This window comes from Mirounga angustirostris, unplaced genomic scaffold (assembly GCF_029215605.1).
Source record: "Mirounga angustirostris isolate CCGP_5_RB_7025 unplaced genomic scaffold, mMirAng1.0.hap1 SCAF_17, whole genome shotgun sequence".
In the NCBI taxonomy this organism is placed as follows: domain Eukaryota; kingdom Metazoa; phylum Chordata; class Mammalia; order Carnivora; family Phocidae; genus Mirounga; species Mirounga angustirostris.
The window spans coordinates 21,716,233-21,740,182 of record NW_026991725.1 but is presented as its reverse complement, the minus strand read 5'-3'; the positions used below and the strand labels follow the sequence as shown (position 1 = coordinate 21,740,182).

The following is a 23,950-nucleotide window of genomic DNA, read 5'->3' as shown; positions in this document are numbered from 1 at the left end:
CTCAGGCCTCTAGATCTGGGTGGCAACTCCAAGAAAATCCAAACAAGGACAAGACGTGCTTCGTGGTGACCTCAAAATCGCTTTTTGAGTTTGACCCACCAGGCCTGGGATCCACCCACGGTCCTGGGGCTGACTCTCAACCATCCCTCTCCCTTCCCCCAGGGGGCAGTGGGCGGTGGAGATGGGGGGCTGCACATGGAATTTTCCCCCTTACCTGGAGACAGGGGCCCAGGCTTGGGGCTGATGGGGAGGGCAGCCCCCAGTCTGGTGGTGGCCCCTCCTAGGCCAAGGGCCTCTGAGGATGGCTAAGTTTCTGAATACTGCTTCCAGGTGTTCAGAAATGTACAGGCAAGGGGGTGGTGAGTGTCCCCTTGGACCCCTCCCCTTTCTCTCATTCCCCGGAATCCCCCCCCTTCGAGTACGGCCTGAATCCATCCACTTCTCACGGCCTCCACTCTGACCTTCCCTGTGCAGCACCAGGATCTGGCTCCTGGGCCCCTGCAACAGCTTCCCCGTGGCGCCCCATCCCTTCTGCCCCTCCAGTCTCAGCTCCAGCAGGAGCCGGGACCCATCCTTTCAGAAGAAAGATCGGGTATCACTCCCCCTGCTTTTGACCCTCCAATGCCTTCCGGTCACACTGAGAGTAAGATCCATGCTCTTGACTGGACGTGCCGGCCGTGCCCAGCCCTCTGATCTCCTTCCTACTCTTCACATGGCCACTGCAGCCTGCCTCATAACCCGGTCCTGCCTCAGGGCCTTTGCCCCTGCCCTTTCCTCTGCCGGGATCCCCCAGCCCCCTCCCCCCATCCACACAACCGCCCCCCCCCCACTGCCGTCGTTTTGGTCTTTGTCCAAGTGGCAGCTCCTCAGAGAGCCCCCTCCGGCCCCCCTGCTTCCAGGGCACCCTGCACCCCCCTCGTGCCCTGTTCAGGCTGGCTTCCCACCCTAGATAGAAGCTCCAGGAGGGCAGGTTTCTGGGGGCCCTCTGCAGATGGGGGCAGCACCTGAGCACAGGAGGTGCTCAGGAAGGATGCTCTGATGCTGGGGTCTGGTGTGCTCAGAGCTCTTACGGAAGTTGCTCCTCCTCTCTGAGCAAAGGGGGTGCACAAGGCCATTGCTAGAGCGTCTGCCGTTATATTGGGGTTGCCCTGCCTGCTGGGCATCCCATCCCTATTAGTTAGTTAGTTATCCCATAAGCATCTCCAGAGGCGGGCAGAGGCTCAGTGCTGGCACAGGGGAGGTGCTCAGTAGATGTTTTTGACCGAGTGTCTGTAGGGGTGGCCACCCCCCACCCACATGGGTCCTCTGACAAGATGGTGTCTCTGTCTCTTCATTTCCTCCTTTGCCTCGAGGCCCCTCATCTGGCCAAAATCTGGACTTGCACAGAGTCTGCCCTGGCTGGAGGCTCTGAGCCGCCAGCCTGCTCTCCGGGGTGCCCCTCCTCCATCCCCGCCCCCTTGAAGAGGGGGCTGCCCTCTCCATGTCTCTGCGCTCCTGCCCGGGGCAGCCAGGGCTGGGAGCGTTCCCGGCCGGCCCCGCGCTTCCCTCCGCCACACGGCTTTGCCTTGAGATCTTGGCTCCGAGGAGCACACGGGAGCCTGGCTGCTGGCCTGGGAGGAAGTGGCCCAGACAAGTAGCTGGGAGGATGGCGTGACTGCGGAGGACACGGAGCCTGGGCACACACACGCGCTCACCCAGGCGCCCTGGCAGTGCGTTGGACAGGCGCGGCCGGACGCAGCACCTCTCTCCTCGCTGAGGGGCGAGCTCCCACGGCAGTCACGCCCAACCCTCCACAGCCACGGGAAACCAGCCCCTGTGGCCCCCCAGTGCCCTCCACCCTGAGATGCGGCCTCATGCCCTGCCCCACCCTCGGCTCCTCCAGCCCCACGGCCAGCGCTGCCCGGAGACCCAGGGGCCTCCACCTTCACCCTAAACAGGGCCCCACCGTGGCCTGACTCTCAACCTTCCCTCAGCACCTCTCAGTCCGGGAGGAGGATGTCTGCCCAAGGGGAACACAGGGCCCTACCTACAGCTGGCTTCAGTCCCCACAGGGCCTGTGTCTCCCCGATTCTTCACACACACACACACACACACACATTTACAGGGTGGGTTTGTTGGGATTTGGGCTCAGAGCGAGCAGGACTCGAATTGCGGCTCTGATAGTTCCTTTAGTCGTAAGACATTAATCATAACTGCCTGGGGGCTGTTGGGAGGATTTGTGAGCCCCGGACGAGTGCCCAGCATCTGACAGCTCCCAAGAAAGGAGACATTATTACACATGAACCCTCGCGTGAGCACGGCCAAACCAGAGGCCCGTGGGGTCCCCCTGCCCCCTGAGGTCCAGCTTAAATGAGCTCCATTTACACCCTGTGCCCTGTGAAGGGTTCACGCTCTCCTTCTAAGTCTGGGGTGGAGGCTGAAATTCTCCTGCTTCCTGGTGCCGCTCTGCTGGCCAGTGAAGTGATGTTCTGAGGTATACTGGGTTAAATAAAACATGTTATTAAAATTAACTTCACCTGTTTCTTTTTATTGCCTTAATACGGCTGAAATGAAAAATTACATCTGTGGCTCGCATACTATTTTTACTGGGCAGCGCTGGTTTCACGGCTCTTCCTTTATCTCCACTCCAGATCGACCCAAACCCAGAACTCGGCCCCTATCCTCGCTTTCTCCAGAACACCTGCTTGTACCAGACCTCTGTGCATGCATGAATTTTCCAAAGCCTGGAGGAGTTGAGGGGGGTGGGGGTCTGCCCCACAGCAGTGAAGTCACCTAGAGTGTGAATATGTGGCCTCTGTTCTAAAATGTGCCATCCCGCCCCATCCTCCTCTTCCTCCCACTGCCTTCCGCCGAGAAAACCCTACTCTCCGGCACCTGCAGGCACCAAACTCACCTCCCTCCGGGGCTTGCTGCGCACGTGCTCTGCAAAGGCATTGAAATCTCCGCGTGCGGAAGGGTCTCATGACCCTGCTAGACCAGGGCCGTCCTTCTCCCCAGGTCTTGCCCCCTGGTCCGTGGACATCTCTCAGCTCTACTTGGAACCCTCTGGAGCGCGCAGCGGGAAGGGGACAGAGACACGTGCTCACCAGCGCTAGGGCTCCACGGGCCCTGACACTTTAGGACGGTGGTCTCTCCCCACACCCAGCCTCTCCTGGTTTTCCCCCCATATCCTCCCCGATCAGCTGCCCGCATTCACCCGCAGGCCCTCCCGTGCCTTCTGTCCCGCCTATGCACGCACACGTCCCTGCTGCTAGACCCTTACCTTCTCAGTTCACGCAGCATCTCTTGCGCCCCCATGTGTGTGGGGAAGCGGTCCCCTCGTACACAGACCCCCAACCCCGACCCATCCCCAACACACCCGCCCGCGTGGGGGGCCCCTTTGAACACGGCCACGTTTGTTTATGGGTGGGCAGACACATTCTCGCGCGCCTCACCCACTGACACAGCCTCCCACACTCACAGCCGCCGAGCAGCCTTCCCCTGTGGCTCCCGGTTTTAAGAGCAGCCCCACATTTCCTCTCCCGCCCTACACACGACCCCGCTTGTCCCCCTCACCTGAGGCTCCCACACTCTAGCTAGGCGGCCCCCCCAGCAACCTCTCCCCTCCTCACCCTCACCCATGTCCATCCAGGAAAGTCTTGGAGGCACCAGGGCAGCTGGGGGTAAAGAGCTGACCCCAAAGAGGAGGGGACATCTGCCACGTTTCAGTCAGGAAAAAATCCTGCCAGGAGATGGGCTCCCCCCACAAAAGGGACCCAGGATTCTGAGAGAGCAGCAACAATAAAAAAATCCAGAAGAAGCCTCCTTCCTTTCTAGAATTTTCCATCTGAAGTTGACTGAGAAATCCGCCCTAGGAATGTGGCCCATCTCGTCACAGAGAAGACAAAGGTGAGTCCCGTGGAGCCTCGGTGGGAGCGGGGGCGGCCGGGGTCTGGGGCAGCGGGTCCGGGCAGCTCTATTTAGGGCCGCCGTGATGTCAGCAGAGAGGAGGGCTTGAGTCGGGGATGTGGTACAATGGCCCCTTTGTCCCGCTCCCCTCCAGCCTGCACACACACCGAAATCGCATTCTGGCCTCGCACCACAGCACAGCCCGGCCACACGGTGTCACCTCATGTGCCCTCCCCCGGGCGTGCGCACACACACGCACGCACACGTTCGTGTCCCCGTGTGGAGATTTGTGCATACCTAGTAAGAGGCATATTCACTCATTTGTCTAGAGATGCCCGACACGGCGGCCACTAGCCGCTTGCAGCTATTGAAATTAATTACAGTGAGACACAATTTAAAGTTGCATTCCTCAGTGGCACTACCCACATGTCAAGTGCTCCCGAGCCATGTGTGGCTAGTGATTACGCTGCTGGGCCCCCGAGAGAGCACGCCACGCGGGGGCAGGAAGCACTGGCCTGGGGCCTTCCACCGCCGTCTGCTCCCCCAGGGGGGCTGCTTTTCATTGCTCCACCTCTCGCTCCTATTCCCAACGGCCTAGGAAGCCCCCCTTGCCACCTCACGCTCTCGCTTTAGTCTCCCGCTGGGCCCGGGGAGCATAACGGTGGAAAACGTGGAAAGCGGCGGGGAAATGAGGGGACACGTGGCCTGGAGTGTGGGGGGCTGAGCAGGCAGAGATAAGGGCTGTCAGCTCAGGCTGAGGAAGAGGCATAAAGAAAAGCCTGGACGTGGAGAGTGGGGTGCATACATGAGAACTGTGGTCACCCTTTCTGGCTGGTGTGATAGGTGTGGGTAAGGGAGGGGACAGTGAAAAGGGACAGGTGGGTAGCAGCCAGGTAGAGCCTCGGTTGCCCCCGGGGGCGGGGGGCGGCCTGCTGGAGGCCGGGGTCGATGGGGGTTACCAAGGCATCACCCACCCATCGCCGCACAGGTCGGGTAGTTCGCCTACGATGAAACCCTCATTTACGTGTCATAATTTCTTAACCACTCGAGACTAATTCCCTTTCTACACTGTCCAGATTGTGGTAGAAGAGCTAATGATGAATTATTAAAGCACAATTAATCGTTGTGGCCACTTGTTGACAACAATGGAATTAGCGTCACTGCCGATGGCCTCTTCCACCCCGTTTCCCCGAGACCCGAGGGAGGGATGAAGTGGGGGGGGGCCCTTCCTGCCTTGAATGTTTAGGCCCTGAGACCTTGGGTGAGTGGGTGGGTGGGGGCACAGCTCCAACGTCTCCCTGTCTCCAGGTCTCTGGGTGTCTGGTATGCTCCAGACTTCTGGAAACCTGTGTCCCCAATGACTGCTCACGGCTGTTCCCCTTCCCTGAGATTGGGGAGCTGGCCAGTCACCGTCCCTCCAGGGGCCTCAGGTTCTCAGGCAGGCAGAGGGGAAGGGAGAAGGGAAGGAAGGGAGAAGAAGGAGGCAGAGGAAGCAAGAATTTTTTAAAAAGATCAGGCATGGGCAGGAGGCGAGGCTGGGCAAAAGGACCTCCTAGGCCACCCGGCACCCAGGTGTTATGGGGACTTAGAAGGCCAAGAGGGACCTGGTACCTGCCCAGTAGGGTCAAGGCCTGTTGCTGGCAGGACAGCACCCTGTAAGTGCCTTGACTGCAGTTCTCCGAGAGCCCTGGGGAGGCTCCTCTGAGGGCAGGCCAGCTCCCTCCCTCCTTCCGTAGCTCCAGGCAGACTCAGGGAGGGACCCTTCTTGAGCTGTTCTGCTTATTGCTCCTTTGGGGGAGCTCAGAGTGAGCAAAGAGAGAGGAGAGGCCAGACGACCCTCCATGTATGCCCAGGGAGAGGCCTTGCTGAGGGGCTCCCGGGTGGTCCTCGCCAGTCCCACCTCCCTCAGCCATGGGCCGGCCTCCCGGTGCCCCCCCAACCCTGTGCCCCCACCAACCCTGCAGGGTGCCCACAGCCATGGAGAGCGGAGTTGATGGTGTTGATGGAGAGTGGGCCTGAGGTTTGGGCAGCCCAGGATCTGAAGCGAGGCGTGTGCGCACGTGCATGTTGCGGCCCGTGGGGGTGGTCTGTGTGGCACTGTGAGGAAGAAGGGCATTGGGGAGACATGCCAGGAAGACTGCATGAGGGAGGGGGAAAGGGTTAAGGCATAAGAAAGGCAAGAGGAAGGGGGGAGCCACTGTGGAGGGTGCTAGATGAAGAGGAGGAGGAGGGAAGGGGCAAGAACAGGAGAACCCGCCCGCCCCCAGCCAAAGTGCCCACCCCAGGCTCCCCACCCCGCACCCCCCAGACTCCAAGGCAGGAAATCAGGAGGCCACTGCAGATATGTTTGGGTCATTTCCACATGCTTTATTCCAGCAATCAAAATAATTAAAAACATCTCAAATTATTATACACATACAAAATAGGTACAGAGTCTTGCTTCCTCCCACCCCTAGGGGGAAAAACTGCTTTGTGCTTTGGGAAGTTGTGCTCTGAAACCCAGAGAAAGGACACAGGATAGAGAGGCCGTGAGGATGGGGTGCAGCTGAGGAGCGGGTTTCAGAGAGAGAGGTGGAGAGAGGCGGCAGGTGGGGGGGTGGCACGGAGAGGGGTGGAAGGGAGCACTGAGTTGCGACACTCTCTCCCCCCAAGTTAAGTAGCACCTTTAGAAAATTCACAAGTCCCCATCCGCAAGGAAAAACAAAACAAAACAACAAAAAAAACCCCAAAGAATAAAAAAAAGACTTTGAACAAAAAGGAACATTTGCTGGCCTGGGGGGTGGGGCGCCCCGACTTCTATAGCACCAGTCATCCTTCCCCACCCCACCCCATCACAGAGATGTAGCACCTTTGATATAAAATGGGGAGCCCCTTCGGCCCTGCCCCCACCCCGCCCCCACGCAGTTGCCCCGGTGACACAAGGAGACAAGAAGAGGTAGTCCTTCAGCAACACAATTACACAAGGAACAGAGCAGTCTCTCCCACCCAGCCCTGTCGCACGCATGGGGGAGGGGGGAACTGACACGTGTCCCCGAATGATCCGATGCTTCCTTCCGCTCTGTCGTGGCCCCTCCTGACTTCCCTCCAAACCCGGCAGGCAGCGAGGGGCCCGTGGTCCCCCAGCATGCCCCCTCAGAAACGAAGAGGGGTTGTTGCAGGAGCCACAGGGATGCCAGATGGTGAGGCTTCTTCGGCAGTCTGAGAACCTCAGGTCCCCCCAGGGTCTGGGGGTGCTGGGTGAGGGGAGTGGGCTGGGAGTGTGGGGGGTCACTTGGGTGTTTTAGCATTGCCTTTGGTTGCTAGGCAGACAATCCATTGTTTCCTGTGCCTTTTGGGGAGACTTAGATTTGGGGAGCAGTGGAGGGGAGGCCCCAAGGAGAGATGGAGAAAGGAGCAGAAAGGGCAGTGTTGGGGTATCATAAGCCCAACGGGCAGAAAAGGACTTACCCCCATATGGGTCTTCAAGCAAGTGGACCAAGCTTCCTTTTTTTAAAAAGTTATTTATTTATTCTTTTTTTTTTTTTGGTAAGGTTGAATGCGCTTTTGGTTTTTGGTCATGTTCGGTTGGTCAAAGATAAAAACTAAGTTTGAGAGATGAATGCAAAGGAAAAAAATATTTTCCAAAGTCCATGTGAAATTGTCTCCCATTTTTTGGCTTTTTGGGGGTTTCAGTTTGGGCTGTTTGTCTGTTTCCAGGGTCAAGGGTGAGGGGGTTGGGTGGGAGGGAGCCGGGTAGGGTGGGAGGGAGTTTACAAGAAGCAGACAGGGCCAACATCCATGCCGAATTCCTGGTCTGGGGCGCCAATGTCCAATGGTGCCACATCGATGATGGGCAAGCGGGAGGTCTTGGTGGTTTTGTATTCGATCACTGTCTTGCCCCAGGCTCCGGTGTGACTCTGGGGAGACAAGGGGGGAGGGGTGTCACCGGGCGGGAGCGGTGGGGTGAGGGCAAGTATGGCCTGCCAGGAAAGCCAGAGCCCAGACAGGGGCCCGGCCTGGGACTCACCGTGCAACCGTCGTAGGTGACGCTGTAGGTGAAGCGGCTGTTGCCCTCGGCCCGGATCTCAATCTCGTTGGAGCCCTGGAGGAGCAGGGCCTTCTTGAGGTTGCCAGTCTGCTGGTCCATGTAGGCCACGCTGTTCTTGCAGTGGTAGGTGATGTTCTGGGAAGCCTCGGTGGACATCAGGCGCAGGAACGTCAGCTGGATGGCCACATCGGCAGGATCGGAGCCCTGGCCACCATACTCGAACTGTAGGGGGGTGTGGGGCGGGGGGAGAAGCGAGTGAGCGACCATGCTGGAGCCTCTAGTCCCAGCCTCCCTCCCTGGAGTCCACTAAGAGCATCCCCGTGGCCCCTCTCCCATCCAGAAGTAGCACCCCTTGCTCATCCATGGGCACCCTGTGTCTGAGCCAGGATCAAGGACCCAGGACTCCTGCCTCCCAGCCCAGCTCTGTCCGTCCCCCTTAGCAGAGGTCTAGTCCACCCAGGACCTCCCCTCCTGCCCCTTCTGAGCTCTGGGTCAGCCCCATCTCGGGAGAGCGGCTCCAGGTCCAGCTGACGCACCTGGAATCCGTCAGTCATGCTCTCGCCGTACCAGACGTGCCTCTTGTCCTTGGGGTTCTTGCTGATGTACCAGTTCTTCTGGGCCACATGAGGCTGAGTGGGGTACACACAAGTCTCGCCTGTCTCCATGTTGCAGAAGACCTTGATGGCATCCAGGTTGCATCCTTGGTTGGGGTCAATCCAGTATTCTCCTGCAGTGGGACAGAGCAAGATGGAGTCAGGGGAGGTATGGGCAGTGGGGCACACGTGGGCATCTGGGCCCCTCAGGGCTCAGCGCTGTCATGGCAGCAGGAGGACGAGGAGGAGGGGCACCCTTGGGGCAGGCCCTCACCGCTCTTCCAGTCGGAGTGGCACATCTTGAGGTCGCGGCAGGTGCGGGCTGGGTTCTTGCGGCTTCCTTCAGGGCTCCGGATGTTCTCGATCTGCTGGCTCAGGCTCTTGAGGGTGGTGTCCACCTCGAGGTCACGGTCACGGACCACGTTGGCATCATCGGCCCGGTAGTAGCGGCCGCCATCGTGAGCCTTCTCTTGAGGTGGCTGGGGCAGGAAGCTGAAGTCGAAACCGCCGCTGGGAGGACCGGGGGGACCAGGGGGTCCAGGAGGGCCGGGGGGACCCTGCACAGAGAGCAAGAAGAGCCGGGATTACCAGGGTCCAAGTGCCCTTGGGGCTGAGGGCCACAGGTGGATGGGATGGGGGGCTACGTACAACAGGACCAGCATCACCAGTGCGACCACGAGGACCAGGGGGGCCGATGGGGCCTGGGAGACCGTTGAGTCCGTCTTTGCCAGGAGAACCAGCAGAGCCGGGGGGACCCTGAAAAGGGGAAGACGGTTGGAGGAAACCTGCTAGAAAGCACAGGGCCACCAGCCCAACTCTGTGGAGAAGCTCACCAACCTCCCTGCCTGGCTCGGCCTCCATGGCCTCATCCTTGTTCATTCTCACAGTCAGGCAAGATTGTCCAGCATTCTTCTTCCCTTCTCCCAACCCCTGCCCCCAGACCCTTCTAGAAAGAGATGGGGACACCTGTGTCCCAGGCAGAGGGCCCCGAAGTGAGCCTGGCCTTGGGCCCTAGCAAGGGAAGATAGAGGCATGACTTACTCGGGGACCAGCAGGACCAGAAGCTCCAGAAGGACCTTGTTCACCAGGAGAGCCCTGAAGGACAGATGCAAAGGCAGTAAGACCCCGTGTGGGTCAAACATGGCCAGCAACCTGCCCCCTGCCCCATTATTCTGGACCTCTAGTCCCAAGGTGTCCACAGGCTAAGACCTCCTCCACCCCCTCTTTGTGTCCCGCACCCTCCCAGAAGCCCCTTGGAAATGTCCATAAATCTTTATACCTCGGCCCCCGCTAGGGAGGAGTGAGAATGACTATCCAGAGGGGAAACTGAGGCAACATCCCCCCTCATTGTATAACAGGGCTCAATGGCAGCTGGGGCTGGGGGCTGCTGAGCATACTCACAGGAGGACCAGCGGGACCCTGGAGACCAGAGAAGCCACGGTGACCCTTTATGCCTCTGTCACCCTGTTCGCCTGTCTCACCCTTGTCACCACGTGGACCTTGGGGTCCCTAGAAGAGAAGAGGGACAGGCTGTCAGATGAAAGGTTCATTAGCACCGAGTGGGGTGTAGTCCATATCTGGGCCAAGTACGAGGACATGAGGGCCAGAGCTGGGCACTTACAGTGGGACCACGAGCACCAACGGGGCCGATTGGGCCGGCAGGACCAGCAGGACCCTGGGGAGAGCACAGAGCGTGTTAGATCCTGCTACGGCCTGAGCTGTGGGATGAAACCACCCCTCGGCCATGGCCATCCTTCCTCACATCCTTTCCCGCCACGTCCATCCCTCCTGAGCCCCAGCTGAACCTTCAGGTGAATTCAGGCTTCGTGTGAGCTGGGGCAAGCACCTGGGGACAAACCCCATTCCCCAGGGGAAGCGAGGGCCCATCTGGGAGAGGGGCCTTGAGGCCAGGCTGTGGCTCAGGTTTTCAGGAAGGCCAGAGGCCATCTTGCAAGACCCCCTTTCCTCCCCCAGCTTCAGTGAAGTCAGATGCCCATGGGCCGGCCCGGAGAGTGTCTGGCCCGAGACGGCCGGCTAGAGTCCAGCTACTTACAGTCTCGCCACGGTCGCCATTCTTGCCAGCAGGGCCAACGGGGCCAGGGGCACCAGGAGCACCAGGAGCACCAGGGGGTCCAGAAGGGCCGGTCTCACCACGGTCACCCTGAGAGCGGCAGAGGAGGGGACTAGGAGTCAGTCCCCGCTAAAGGGGACAGGCTGGGGCAGGGGAACGGCAGGTGGGCCCGTGGCCCTGGGGAGCAACCATCTCACCTTGGGGCCAGGAGAACCATCTCGTCCGGGGGAACCTTCAGCACCAGGAGATCCCTGCAGAGAGAGAGGGATGGGTGAGCATCAGCCAAGGAAGGGAGGCTCAGGCAAAGGCCAAAATGGCCTCGCTGAGGGCACTGGCAGGGGGTGGTGACTGCTCACCTCACGTCCAGACTCGCCAGGGGGTCCAGCCAATCCAGGGGGGCCCATGGGACCAGGGGGGCCACGCTCACCACTTGCTCCAGAAGGACCTTGTTTGCCAGGTTCACCCTGAGGGAGAAGAGAGAGTCAGGCCAGAGACGGGGTGGGGGAGGGCCCTGGGCCTCCATGTCCACAGTCCCAGTGATGGTTGTTCTCGGGGTTCCCCGAGGTGAGGGGGCACTCACAGAAGGGCCGGGAAGACCGGGGAAGCCTCTCTCTCCTCGCTGACCGGGCAGGCCCACCACACCACGCTGTCCAGCAATGCCTTGAGGTCCGGGAGTGCCGGGAGCACCCTGGGGGGGAGGGGGAGATGAAGGTGAGGCACCTTGCAGCCTCCAGAGAGCACCCCCCCCACTCGGGACCCCTGCAGAGTGCGCGCTTACAGCAGGTCCATCAGCACCAGGGGATCCCTTCTCGCCAGCGGGGCCGGGGGGACCGGGGGGCCCGACTTCACCGGGACGTCCGGCGGGGCCGGTCTCACCACGGGGGCCTTTGCCGCCTTCTTTGCCAGCAGGGCCAGGAGGGCCAGGGGGTCCAGCATTTCCCTGGGCAGGAAGAAGAGAGGCTGTCCGGTTCCAGTGGATTCTGGAGCACCACGGAGGCCCGCAGAGGCCCACCGCCCTCCCCTCACCTGGGCCCCTCACCGCCCCCACCAGAGCAGCGGCTTCTCCACCACAGTTACTTACAGAGGGGCCGGGGGGGCCGACTCGGCCAGCAGCACCAGGAAAACCAGTAGCACCCTGGCAGAAGAGGACAGAGAGGTCAGAGGGAGAACAGCCCGCTCAGCTGTCCCAGCCTCCCTCCCTCCCTCCGAACACAGGTTGGAAGGACCCCCGGGAGAGAAACAGTGAGATACTCACAGGGGGACCAGCACTGCCACGAGCACCTTTGGGTCCAGGAGCACCAACGTTACCCTGGAGGAGAGCACAGTGCCCTTAAGCCCGGGCCGGGCCCAGGCCCAGGCCTGCCTGCAGCTGGGGGCCCAGAGGGTGAGATACTCACAATGGCGCCAGGGGGGCCAGTGGGGCCGGCGGGGCCAGGGGGACCAGCGTCGCCTTTGGCACCCGCATCACCGGGTTCGCCTTTAGCACCGGGTTGGCCGTCGGCACCCTGGGGGAGGAGGGGGAGCGGTGAGTGGAGGAGGAGCGGGGGACGGCAGCGCGGGGAATCAGGTGGTTCCACGGGGCTTGGGAAGGGCCACCAGCCGGGAAGGAAGATGCTCAAATGGGACACCATGCCCTCCCCGCCCTCCTTCCCTGACTCCGGCCCACGCCTCTGTCCTTATGCAGCCTCCCAAGGTCCCGGTCCCATTGGGTGATCGAAAATAATGGGGGTCTTGGTACTCACAGGGGGGCCAGCGAAGCCAGCAGGGCCGGGGGGACCAGGCTCACCACGGTCTCCCTAGAAGAAAAGGAGGCAGATTGGAGTGGGGCCCTGGGCTGGGGTGGAACAGAGTTGGAGGGGAAGATGGGCCCTGAGGAGCATTCCCCAGGGCCCAGAGCAGGTGACAGTGAAGGTGGAAGAGGCAGGAAGTATGAAGCCCAGGGCAGAGCGTGGGTCCTCTGTACTTACGGGGGCACCACGAGCTCCAGTGGGACCAGCAGGGCCGCTCGGGCCAGCTTCACCCTGAGAGGGAGGACAAGAGGCTCAGGTCAGGGACACACCCTGAGTACTCCCAGCAGATGACCCCAGGAGAGCCTCCCCTCCCTTCTGGTCCTCCCACCTTTAGGTCACCAGCTCAGAATGGCAGGACCTGCCTCCCCCCAAGAGCCATGCCCAGGCTTGCTGGGAAGGCTGTGTGCTAGGGAAGATGGTGGGGCCACCTCACCTTGTCACCAGGGGCACCAGCAGGGCCAGGAGGACCAATGGGGCCAGTCAAACCACGGACACCATCCTTGCCAGGAGAACCATCAGCACCTTTGGGACCAGCATCACCCTAAAGACACAGGAAAGTCTGAGACTTCCAGTGGGGGACAGGGTGGTGACCTGGAGCATGTCTGGGACTCCTCCCCAGCTCTATCCTGCCCCGACCTGTGCTTGGAACTCAAGATCTTTCAGAGGACAAAGTTCCGGTGGGGCTCTGGTGGAACTTAGGGTAAGAGGCCCATGCCTTGTGTAGAGGGATGTATAAGGGATCCCCCATCCAGGAGGTCACCCTTCCTCCTGATCCCATGGTAAGTCACGGGGAGGGAAGAGCCTGGATAGGATGATAGAGGATTTATCAGCGAAGAGGCCAGAGGGGAAGAAGGGAGGATTAAGGAGACGAGGTAACGATCCCAGGGAGGGTAAAGAGAGAGAGGCCAGAGCATCCGAAGCAGAGGGAGACAGAGATGGGAGCCCTACACGGCTCAGGGGAAGGGGGTTAACTTACTCTGTCACCCTTAGGGCCGGGAAGACCAGCTGCGCCTCGTTCACCGGGCATTCCCTGAAGGCCAGGAGCGCCCTGGCTACCTGGGGCTCCGGGGGCGCCAGCATCACCCTAGGTGACAACCAAGAGGACTGGCATGAGGCATGGGGTCCCAGGAGTGGGTCACAGCCCCGAGCCCCCTCTCGATACCTCCCAGTCTCGGTGCCCAGGACAAAGATAAGCACCAGCTAAGAGGAAAGTCTCCCAGCCCAGAACTTTGGGCTGCACATGGACCCCATCCCGCCCTGTCCCCCTGCCACCCCTCACCCACATCTAGGGGGCTTTGGCCACAGCCGGGCACCCCCGCCTCAAGAGGGGCTGGACCTGGTCCCCCTGCTGCCCTCACCTTAGCACCGTCATTGCCAGGGGCGCCGTTAGCTCCCCGGGGACCTGCGGGGCCGGGGGGGCCTTGCACGCCGCGTTCACCGGGGAAACCTCTCTCGCCCTGGAAGGGAAGGACAGGGCGCGTGACGGCCGCTCCGGAGGCAGGGCCAGGCGCAGGGCATCTGGGCAGGAGCGGCAAGAGGCTCTACTTACTCTTGCTCCAGAGGGGCCGGGGGCGCCAAGGTCGCCAGGAACACCCTGAGGGGGAGGGAGGGACAGAGAGTGAGCCGACTGCACCTTGACCCTCCGCGCTAGAAAGCACTCTTGTTCTCCTGGGGGCTGGCCCTTGGGGACTGTCATTAGAGACCAACTCCTTCTCAGCACTGAACTGGGCTTATCCCTCTCGTCCTCCTGGGGATGTGCCAGAGACAGCCCCCTCCCCAAACTCTGGGCGGAGGGCAAAGTCAGAGTTATGCCTGTGGCTCTAAAAAAAGAAGAAGTCACCGGGACCAGCAGCCCTGCAGGGCCGTCCAGAATATCATGCAGAAGTTCTGCTCCCTGCCTCCCTCTGGGTGGCTCCCTCCATGACAGGAAGTCCTGCAGGGTATCTAACCTGGATCCCGTTTAGCTAGGAGGGCTGGCCTCTTCCTCTAAATGCCCTGCGTTCCCCATCTCTCTGGCTGCCTGCTCCCTCTTACCTGTTCACCGGGTTTGCCTGCTTCACCGGGAGGACCAGAGGGGCCAGGGAGACCCTGTAGGTGGGAAATGGGGGAGGCAGGGAGAGGGTGGGATTAGAATCTGAAAAAGAGCCAGGGGGACCCCAGCCCTTCAGCCTCTGCCCGGCGGGAGGCCTCACCTGGAATCCGGGCGAGCCAGCGGGGCCTTGTTCACCTCTCTCACCAGCAGGGCCCTGTCACAGAGAGCACACTGTGGTCACTGGAAGGGCGAGGAGCAAAGGGGGACGGGGTGTCTCCCCAGCGTCCCCTCCCCAGGCTGCCTGTCGGGGACACTTACAGCAGGGCCGGGGGCTCCCTGAGCTCCAGCTTCTCCGTCTTTGCCAGCAGGACCCTGTGGAGAGAGAGCAAAGGACTCAGGGTGGGGAGGGGGGCAGCTGCTAGCGGGGAGGGGCAGGTGGGGCGCTGGGCAGGGGACAGAGCAGAGGTGTCACGAGCAGGGGCAGCAAGGGGACAGGGACCACGGGGAGATACTTACAACAGCACCAGGGGGCCCAGGCACACCTCGCTCTCCGGCCTTGCCAGGCTCTCCCTGTGGGGAAAGAGAGTCAGGGTCAACGGGGCTTACGTGGGAGACCAGGCCTCCCGGGTCCTTCCGGTTTACCCCAAGTGACACTTTTTAAGGGGTTTTCTTTTCTCCCAGCTCTGGTCCTGGGGAAACACTTTGCTGGCTGTTACAGCTGGTCCCTTGGTGTCTCCCTGAGCCCCCTCCCCCAGACCATGTGTCCCTGACGCTGCTGCCCCCACCCCCACCCTTCCTTCTCGCCACCATACGCCTATGGTGACCTGAGCTGCAAAGGGCTTCCATGTCCTCCGGTACCTCCTTTTCAGCCTGAAAGAACCCACCAGGATTTGGGGGTGACTATCACATAAAAGGCCCATTCTACCCCTGTGGGGGGAGGGGCGGCTCCCACAATACTTATTTCCAAGGAGAGAGCAATGGGAGTAGAGTCGGGAGAGGTCTCTCATTTTATGGATAGGGACACTGAGGCCCAGAGAGGGGCAGTGAGTGGCCTGAGGCCACACAGCAAGTCAGTGGCAAAGCTGGGACTGGCGCCCAGGACTCTCATCTCCTAGGAGTGCCTGTCTCTGGCTCTGGAACGTTCCTCAGTGAATACTCACAGCAGCACCTTTAGGCCCAGGGAATCCCATCACACCAGCCTGACCACGGGCACCGGGGGGGCCTGGGGGTCCGGGGCGACCATCTTGACCAGCGGGACCCTAAGGACAGAAGGCACAGAATCAGAGGTGAGGACGGAGGGTGGGCGGTCAGGAGGGTGGGAGGGGCCCCCGGCGGGGGGGAGCAATACTTACAGGGGGGCCGGTTTTGCCATCCGGACCAGGACTGCCGGGACTTCCAGTCAGACCCTAAGGGGAGGCAGAGAGGTGTGAGCCAGGTGGGGAGAAGGGAACAGAGGAGGGGAGGGGGCCCCTCAGGAGGCAGATCCGAAGTCCTGCTCCAGGGTGCCCCATTTCAGACCTGCACAGGATGGGCAGAGGGGCCGGGGCTCACCTTGGCACCAGGCAGACCAGCTTCACCAGGGCGACCGGCTTCACCAGGAGAACCCTTGGGGCCAGCGGGGCCGGGGGAACCACGTTCACCAGCGGGGCCCTGGTTGGGGGAGTCACAGGGACAATCAGGGTCTCGGGTCTGGGCTTCTTTACCATGGGCCAGTGTCTTATTCCTCCCAGTGGGGAGGGCGGGGGGTGCTCTCCGGGGCGCTGGTAGCAGGGCGAAGGTCAAGGGGAAGCCCAGTGTGGAGAGAGAGTCTGCAGTCACAGCCTGGAGCAGTAATGACTGGGGCTGGACGTGAGAGAGGAAGGGAATGCTCGGGGCGCAGCAGGGGCGCAGCCCAGCCATGAGGGGAGCTTACCTTGGGACCAGCGACGCCGTCTGCCCCAGGGAAACCACGGCTACCAGGGCCCCCCTGCAGAAGGAGGAGAGGCCGGTGAGCCCCGACACGGGGGCGCCAGGCTGGCGCTGGGGGGCAAAGAAGGGAACACTTACACGCTCGCCGGGGGGTCCGGGCAGGCCAGTGGGTCCAGGTTCACCTCGGGTTCCTCGCTTTCCTTCTTCCCCGGCAGGGCCAGGGGGGCCTTGAATACCAGTGGGGCCCTGGAGAGGGCAGAGACCAGGGGGCAGCCCGCAGTGTGAGGCTGGGGCTCCCGCCCCCGGGGCGCCCATGCCCCCCCATCCGGGGTCTCCCTCCGGGGCTTCCCAGGGCAGAGCTGAGCTGCGGGAGGTGGGGGGAGACACTTACGGGCTCTCCCTTGGCGCCAGTGTCCCCTTTGTTCCCAGGAGCGCCAGGTTCACCCTGCACGCGGGAGGAAAAGAGGATGGGCCGAGAGTCGGGGGTACTCAGCTGGCCTGGGTCCTCCTGCTCCCCAGGGGAGGGCCCCACCGGAGCCAGCGCGTGGGGCGGGCCACAGTGACAGAGGGATACTTACGCTGTTACCCTTGGGACCAGGAGGACCGCTGGGGCCCTGGGGTCCAGAGGGGCCTCGGGCACCAGGGAAGCCGGGAGCACCAGCAATGCCAGGAGCGCCCTGTGGGAGGCAGAAGAGGTTGAGCCTGGGAGCCGGGGGCATGGGGCGTGCAGGAGGGGGGCACGGGGGCAGCTCTGAGACCCGCAGGGTACTTACATTAGCACCTTTAGCACCCGGCTGTCCGTCAGCACCAGGGTTTCCCTGTAGCACAGAGAGAGAGGGGCCAGTGAGTGACAGGCCAGGACTGGGAACTGGGGGGTGGCCCCGGGGGCACTGAGGAGGCGACACTCACAGCAGGACCAGCAGCACCAGCAGGGCCAGGGGGGCCGGGCTCACCACGCACACCCTGGGGACCTTCAGAGCCACGGGCTCCTTGGGGACCAGCTTCACCCTGGGTGGGAAAAAAAGGACATGTCAGGAGCCAGCCTGGGAGCCCAACCTCACCTTTGGATGTCGGGGTGTGTGTGTGTGTGTGTGTGTGTGTGTGTAGGGCAGGGACAGGAAGACCAAGAATCAGGACTCCCACATGGGAGAAGGGGATCCCGGGACAAAGGTATTGGGGAATAGGCCGCTCTGGGTTCCTCTGTTTGGGAGAGCAGGGAGATAGGCACCCCTTGGCCCGTGGGAGCTGTGCTCAGAGGAGGGCAGCGGGCTCACCTTAGCACCAACAGCACCAGGGAATCCAGGGGGACCGGCGGGGCCAGTGGGACCCTGGGAATGAAATGGAAATGTTAGCAAGAAGGAAGGGGGCAACTGCAAGTCACAGCCTGGGACAGAAGAGGTCCTGGGATTCCGAGCCCTAGGCCCGGCCCCCCCCGGCCCGAGCTGAGAGCCCTCCCCACTCTCAGACACTGGGGTCCAGAGGTCATACTCACGGGGGGCCCAGCTGCACCGGTAGCACCATCGTTTCCACGAGCACCCTGCCGGAGAGAGGGGAGCCCCAGTTACGTGCGCTGAGCACGGGCCACCCACGACTCATCAGGAACCTCTGCCAGAGCCCAGGCGTCCCCCCAAGGGGCCACGAGTACTTACGGCAGGGCCGGGGGCTCCGGGGCGACCTCTCTCACCAGGCAGACCACGGGGGCCCTGACAACAAAAGCCAGAAAAGCCACGTGAGATGGGAGACACACACTTTCCCCCCAAACCTCATATTGCCCCTATACCCTGCTCCCTCTCTTCCTTCTAGAACTGGACACACTCACCATCTGACCAGGAGCTCCGTTTTCACCAGGGCTACCGGGCTCACCCTAGAGAACGGAGAATAAAGTTAGGAATTCGTTCATGGGGTGGAGTGGGAGGGGCAGGAGGAGGCCCATGACATTCAGGCATCTTCTTACCTTAGGACCAGCAGGACCAGCATCTCCCTTGGCACCATCCAAACCACTGAAACCCTAAGATAGGAAGGGCCAAGGTGAGTACCGATGGAAGCCCCACTCTGACCTGAGAAGGTGCCTCAGGGGGTCACCCCACAGGCTCTGTCTCTGTGCCAGACTAAACCCCAACTGGGCCAAGAGCTCACCCAATCCCTTTATTGAGATTTCTTTCCCAATGGAGGGAAGTTCTTTTGGATGGCTACTCCCTATCCCTTGGGACTTCTGTAGCTTCCACCTTCCAGGGCGCACACAGGATCCTTTGGGGAAAGGGGCTGGAATTGTCAGATGCTGGGACTTGGGGAGCTTAGATGGCTCAAAGGGGACTTACTCTGTGTCCCTTCATTCCAGGAAGGCCAGCTGTTCCAGGCAATCCCCGAGCACCCTGGAGAGAAAAGAAAAGGAGGAGAAAGGCAGAGCCTTTAGAAGATGCCACGGAGGACCCAGCTCCCAAGCGAAGCCCACCTGTAGCGAAGTCCACGGCCAGCCACGCATCCCCGCTCACCTGAGGTCCAGGAGGTCCACGCTCACCAGGACGACCAGGCTTTCCAGCTTCACCCTGAAAGGGAGAGACAAGGCCATCATGCCCCTGCCCCCACCCCCCTCCGTGGGCTAGAAAAGCGTGGAAGGTCTGAGTTTTCTTTAGTACTGTTGAAAGTCAGGTTTAGGAGCCCAGAATCTTATCTTTGAATTTAGAGTTCAGCTTAAATCTACTGTAAAATCCTTGTTTGGTGAATTTTGAGTCCCTCCAAAGGTATTTCTGTTTATTTCTATAGATGGAGAGCAAATCTAATGCCCAGAGCCATTAAGCCTAAGGAAGTCATTCACCCCATCAGACGGGGCTGGGGAATGCTTTAAGGTGGCTGGGGTGAGGGGAGGGCCAGTCACCTCCACTGGGGAGATGGGGAAACATCCCACAAGGGGTGAAGATCATTGTTCAAGGGCAGTCCCGCGCATCAGGGAGAACTTGGCCTCCTTTCTCTGGGCATCACCCCCCGAAGGTGGTGGGGCACTGGGGTGGAGATTACAGGGACCTAGCTGATGGAGGTGTTGGGGGCTAGATGGGATCTTCTCGCCTGGGCTACTTACATCATCTCCGTTCTTGCCAGGGGGGCCAGGGGGACCACGGGGACCCATGGGACCCTAGAGGAAACAGGAAGAAAGGATATTAGAATAACCAGGATAAGGGAGAAAAAGAAAAGAAAGGGAAGGCTGGGATTAGAAGAAGGAGGTAGGGAAGACCCCAGACAGTAGGTGTGGAGGCGTCCTTCAATGGGAGAATCCACGTATTTGTAGAAAGAGCGTGTACCTGTATAGAGTACAAGTTGGGGAGGCACTTACTGAGGCTCCAGGCTCGCCGGGCTCACCAGGGGGGCCTTGGAAACCTTGGGGACCCTGGAGAACAAGGAAAGAGGGATTCAGTTAGAAGGACAGGTCCCTACCAATCTTTCCCCAGATCACTAAGAGATCTCTCAGAGCACCTTCTCTACCCTCATCCCGATCCTCCCTTCTAAAGACCAAAGCCCAGGGTGGTACATGATGACATCCTGGATACTCACAGGTGCACCAGGGGGGCCAGGGAGACCACGAGGACCAGAAGGACCCTACAGAAGGAAAAAAAAAAGGGGGCCATAGTGATACCTCTGTAGGAAAGTGCCATGTGGGTGTGGTCTTGCTATCTCCCAGTGGTTCCTGTTGAGACCACCCAGTTGTCTTCCTCTGTGGACTTCAGGTTCCGAAGGTCGTCTTGACCTCCTATAACACCCCCATATGCCACCACTGGCCCATCCTATCTGGATCCCCACTGGCTCTTCTGTCATCTCTGCCCCACCCCCACCCCCCAGTGGCTCACCATGGGGCCAGGCACGGAGATTCCTCCAGTTGATTTCTCATCGTAGCCATAAGACATTTGGGGAGCAAAGTTCTAGAAAAAACAAGAGAGAGTGTATGAGAAATCAGTGACTAGAAAGGCGGAAGATGTCACTGACAACAGGATATTGACATATGCCTCCTGATGTGATGCACTAAGAAGGACAACAACCTCACTTGTGAGATATTCCTGCCAAAAATGCAGGGCCCAACTCTAATTATGGGGACACATCCAGCCAACCCAAACTGAGGGACCGTCTTATAAAAACAATTGGCCTCTACAAAGCAACCGGCTTCTTAAAAAAATTTCCGTGTCGTGAAAGACAAAGAAAGTCTGAGGAATGTTCCAGAGTAAAGGAAACTGAAGACGCATGACAGTTAAATGAAATTCATGATCCTGGGTCAGGAGAAAAGATGCTATAAAGGGCATTATCGGGATATTGTTGAAATTTGGACAGGGACGGTATGTTAGATGATAGTTATGTATCAATGTCAGAATTTTGAAATGTAATCATTGTGCAACGGTCGCATAAGAGACAGTCCTTGTTCCCAGGAAATACACACTAAAGTATTTAGGAGCAAAGGACGTAACATCAGCAACGAACTCTGGCACAAATGGTTCAGAAGGAAAAATAGTGACAGTTCTATGTATACACAGAGACTGATAAAGCAAATGTGACAAACTGTGAAGTGTATGTGAGAGTTCTTGGCACCAGTCTCGAAACTTTACCCTGAGTTTGAAATCATTTCAAAATATAAAGTATGCCATCTGTCAAAAAACCCACAAAAAAAAAAAAAAAAAGAAGAAGAAGAACAGGAGGTGAGGGGCACACAGGGCCTGCCAGGGCTGTCTTAAGTCTTCACTTACTCCTCCGAGGCCAGGGGGTCCGGGGGGTCCGGGAGGCCCGGGGGGTCCGGGAAGTCCAGGCTGTCCGGGGATGCCATCTCGGCCAGGGGGGCCGGCAGGTCCCTGCAGCGGCGGGGGGGGGTCAGCGGTGAGCGCAGGCCTGGAGCCACGCCCACCTGCAGCCCCGAATGCCGAGCGAAGGCCACGCTAACTTACCCTTGGACCTCGGGGGCCAGTGTCTCCCTTGGGTCCCTATAGGGTTGTGGGGGGAGAAGAAACAAAAGAAGCCGGGTTAGAGACGGGAGGCGCTTGAGGACCCTGGGGCGGGTGGCAAAAGTCGAGGGCAGCGGATTACCTCAACTCCTGCGGTTTCTTGGTCGGTAGGAGACGCTAGGGGAGAAGAGACGCGGGTGAGCGGCGGGGTCTGCCCCGGGTACTCCCGGCGGCCCCGCCCTCCCCCAGCCCCAGGCCCCCGACCGTACCCTCGCCGTCGGGGCAGACGGGGCAGCACTCGCCCGGGGGGACTTGGGCGCCGGGACAGTTCTTGGTTTCGTCGCAGATCACGTCATCGCACAACACGTTGCCGTTGTCGCAGACACAGATCCGACAGGCCTCGGGTTTCCATACGTCTCGGTCATAGTACCTGAGGCCGTTCTGTACGCAGGTGACTGGTGGGACTGGGGCAAGAGGGGGAAGGAGGGGCTGTCAGCGGCGCCCGAGCCCCCCACCGCGGGGCTCCAGGGACCCCAGCCCTGCCCGCCGTTCCCGCCTCGTAAGGACACTTTTAGATTTTCCATTTCCCGCCTCCTCCACCCCGTGCCCGCTCCTTTCCCCAAATCCTTAAAAGCTCATCTGCTCCTCATCAGGGCCAGTGACAGCGCCGAGGCGCCTGGCCAGGGCGGCCCTAACTCTTTCCAGTCCTCAGGAATTTAAACAAAGCTTTAGGCCGGAGTTGCTTCCAACTCCAACCCCAGCCCATCGGCGCTGAAGCCAAGTGAAATAAAAAAGCCACGGGGTGGGGGAGGGGAGGTGGGGGACTGGGGAGGAGAGAGAACAGGAGGGGCCCCAACAAGCGGGCCGACTCGGGGGGCGTGGTATGGGTGGAGACAAGGGTGGGGTCGGGGGGGGCCGGTAGGAGGAGGGAAGGGAGGTCCAGCCCCCATTCTGCCCCATCCCAGGGCAGGTGGGATAGCGTGGGCGGGGCTAAGAGGATGGGGCGGGGCCTATTGGCCTGAGGTCCCGCCCAGAGACTTGAATTGTACCCCCAAAATAGGATACACCCTAACATCCAGCGCCCAGACATCTCAAAAGCCCTCTCTCGGGACAACCCCTCTTTCCTAAAGCTAGCCAGGGCCTCTGGGTCACTCCTTAGCCAGAGAACCAAAAAGTCCGCAAATAGTAATGAAGTTAGCTAACCACGCCCACCGCGCGAGCTTCTACTCAGATGGCCACTAGGTGGCGGGCAACACCAAGCAATTTCCAGGGACTGGCCACTTTCTTTTAGACACTGAGGCTACCCAGTCCCCAGCTTTATTTTCCAGGACTAGAGGTGGGGTCCACAAGCGGCAATAACGCCCGTGCACTCAGTGCAGGTCCTGCGCGGGGAAGCGCTGGACCGGGAGGCGCGGGGCCCAGTGTGGCTCAGCAGAGGGCGCAAGGACCCCGCCCTGCAAGTCCGCGCCAAAGTTTCTCATCCTCCAACCCGCCCACTCTCCGCGCCCCCTCCCCCCTCAGCCCAGCACCCCCGCGGCCCCAGGAACACTGTCTAGCCTGCAGAGAGGGCAAACAATCTTTCCTTATGAATCATCCCACAGCCTTCCCGATCGCTTTTACATCTCGGGCTCCAAACTCCCAGCACGGCGCCCCCGACCCATCTTCGACGTACTTTCCCCTCACTCGGCGCCCATTTCCCCCGTGGTACTCCACAGTGCGCGCTCAGGACTCCCTCCTGTGCCAACTCCCACGGCGCTCCATCCTCCCCTCTCACTACCCGGGGGCGTTCGTCTACACCCTCCACCCGGGGTGCACTGCCTTCTCTCCCACGGCGCCCAGGAAGAGCCCTCACCATCTCCCTCCCATCCCTGAGTCTCCGGAGCATCCCGAGTCTCAGTTTACGTCGTGGACCCCTGGGACCGAGCGCAGGGCAAGATACCAAGTAGCCCTGGACTCCCCGAAAGTTTGCGACTTACTGTCTTCTTCTTGGCCCTCCTCTTGGCCGCGCGTCAGGAGGGCGGTGGCCGCTAAGAAGAGCAGGAGCCGGAGGTCCACAAAGCTGAACATGTCTAGACCCTAGACATGTAGACTCTTTGCGGCTGGGGTGGGGGTTAGCGTCGGCTCATGCGTGGCCTCACACTCCGCGTGCCTCCTGCTCCGACCCCGAGGAGAAACTCCCGTCTGCTCCGACCACTGGCCCGGGCCCCTTTTATACCATCCTGACGGAGAGCGGGGAGGAACTCTGCCCCAGGGAGAGGGGGAGCCGGCGGCCCGTCCCCCAGCCAATCAGAGCTGCCTGGCCCGGCCCCCAATTTGGGAGTTGGAAGGGAGAGGGGGAGGGAGGAGGGAAGGGAAGGGAGTCCACCGCACATCTCCCCCCTTCGCTGCTCTGCCTCCCCAGCCCCCCAGCCCAGCCTGGGCCAGAGATGCTGCTGCCGAGGTGCGGCTAGGTCCTCAGTATAGTGTGGGCTAAAGAGTGGGTAGTGGTGCCCCTTGGGCTTTTGTTCCTAAGACTCTCCCATTGGGAGGAACTGGAACTGGGGAGCTAGGAGGGGAAGCTTCCAGAGGTAGAAGGAATGGGGGTGATCTGGCGAGGGTGGTCCTGGCCATGCCTCATTCACCTTACTGACATCCTTGGCAAGAGCTAAGGGATGGGTATGAAGAGGCCGGCTTCTCCTCTAAAACAGGAGAACCAGAGAATTTCAAAGATGTGCCTGTTTAGGGG

General features: G+C 60.5%; 1 protein-coding gene across 1 annotated transcript; it reads right to left on the bottom strand.

The window, feature by feature from the left end:
* Positions 1-6,234: 6,234 nt before the first annotated feature.
* COL1A1 (collagen type I alpha 1 chain) lies at positions 6,235-23,424 on the bottom strand. Its single transcript, XM_045889116.2, has 51 exons — positions 23,202-23,424; positions 21,495-21,689; positions 21,368-21,402; positions 21,229-21,264; positions 21,034-21,135; positions 20,149-20,220; positions 19,856-19,900; positions 19,638-19,691; positions 19,386-19,439; positions 18,802-18,855; positions 18,628-18,681; positions 18,264-18,317; positions 18,129-18,173; positions 17,959-18,012; positions 17,802-17,846; positions 17,584-17,637; positions 17,219-17,317; positions 17,083-17,127; positions 16,888-16,986; positions 16,701-16,754; positions 16,448-16,555; positions 16,314-16,367; positions 15,953-16,051; positions 15,754-15,807; positions 15,562-15,660; positions 14,918-14,971; positions 14,720-14,773; positions 14,562-14,615; positions 14,404-14,457; positions 13,919-13,963; positions 13,728-13,826; positions 13,346-13,453; positions 12,803-12,910; positions 12,547-12,600; positions 12,322-12,375; positions 11,977-12,084; positions 11,835-11,888; positions 11,661-11,714; positions 11,358-11,519; positions 11,160-11,267; positions 10,936-11,043; positions 10,777-10,830; positions 10,562-10,669; positions 10,130-10,183; positions 9,910-10,017; positions 9,550-9,603; positions 9,157-9,264; positions 8,783-9,065; positions 8,452-8,642; positions 7,895-8,137; positions 6,235-7,784 (listed from the first exon to the last, which is right to left on the bottom strand). Exons 1-51 carry the CDS (start codon positions 23,290-23,292, stop codon positions 7,638-7,640), a joined length of 4,383 nt encoding a protein of 1,460 aa, XP_045745072.1. The 5' UTR covers positions 23,293-23,424; the 3' UTR covers positions 6,235-7,637.
* Positions 23,425-23,950: the final 526 nt, after the last annotated feature.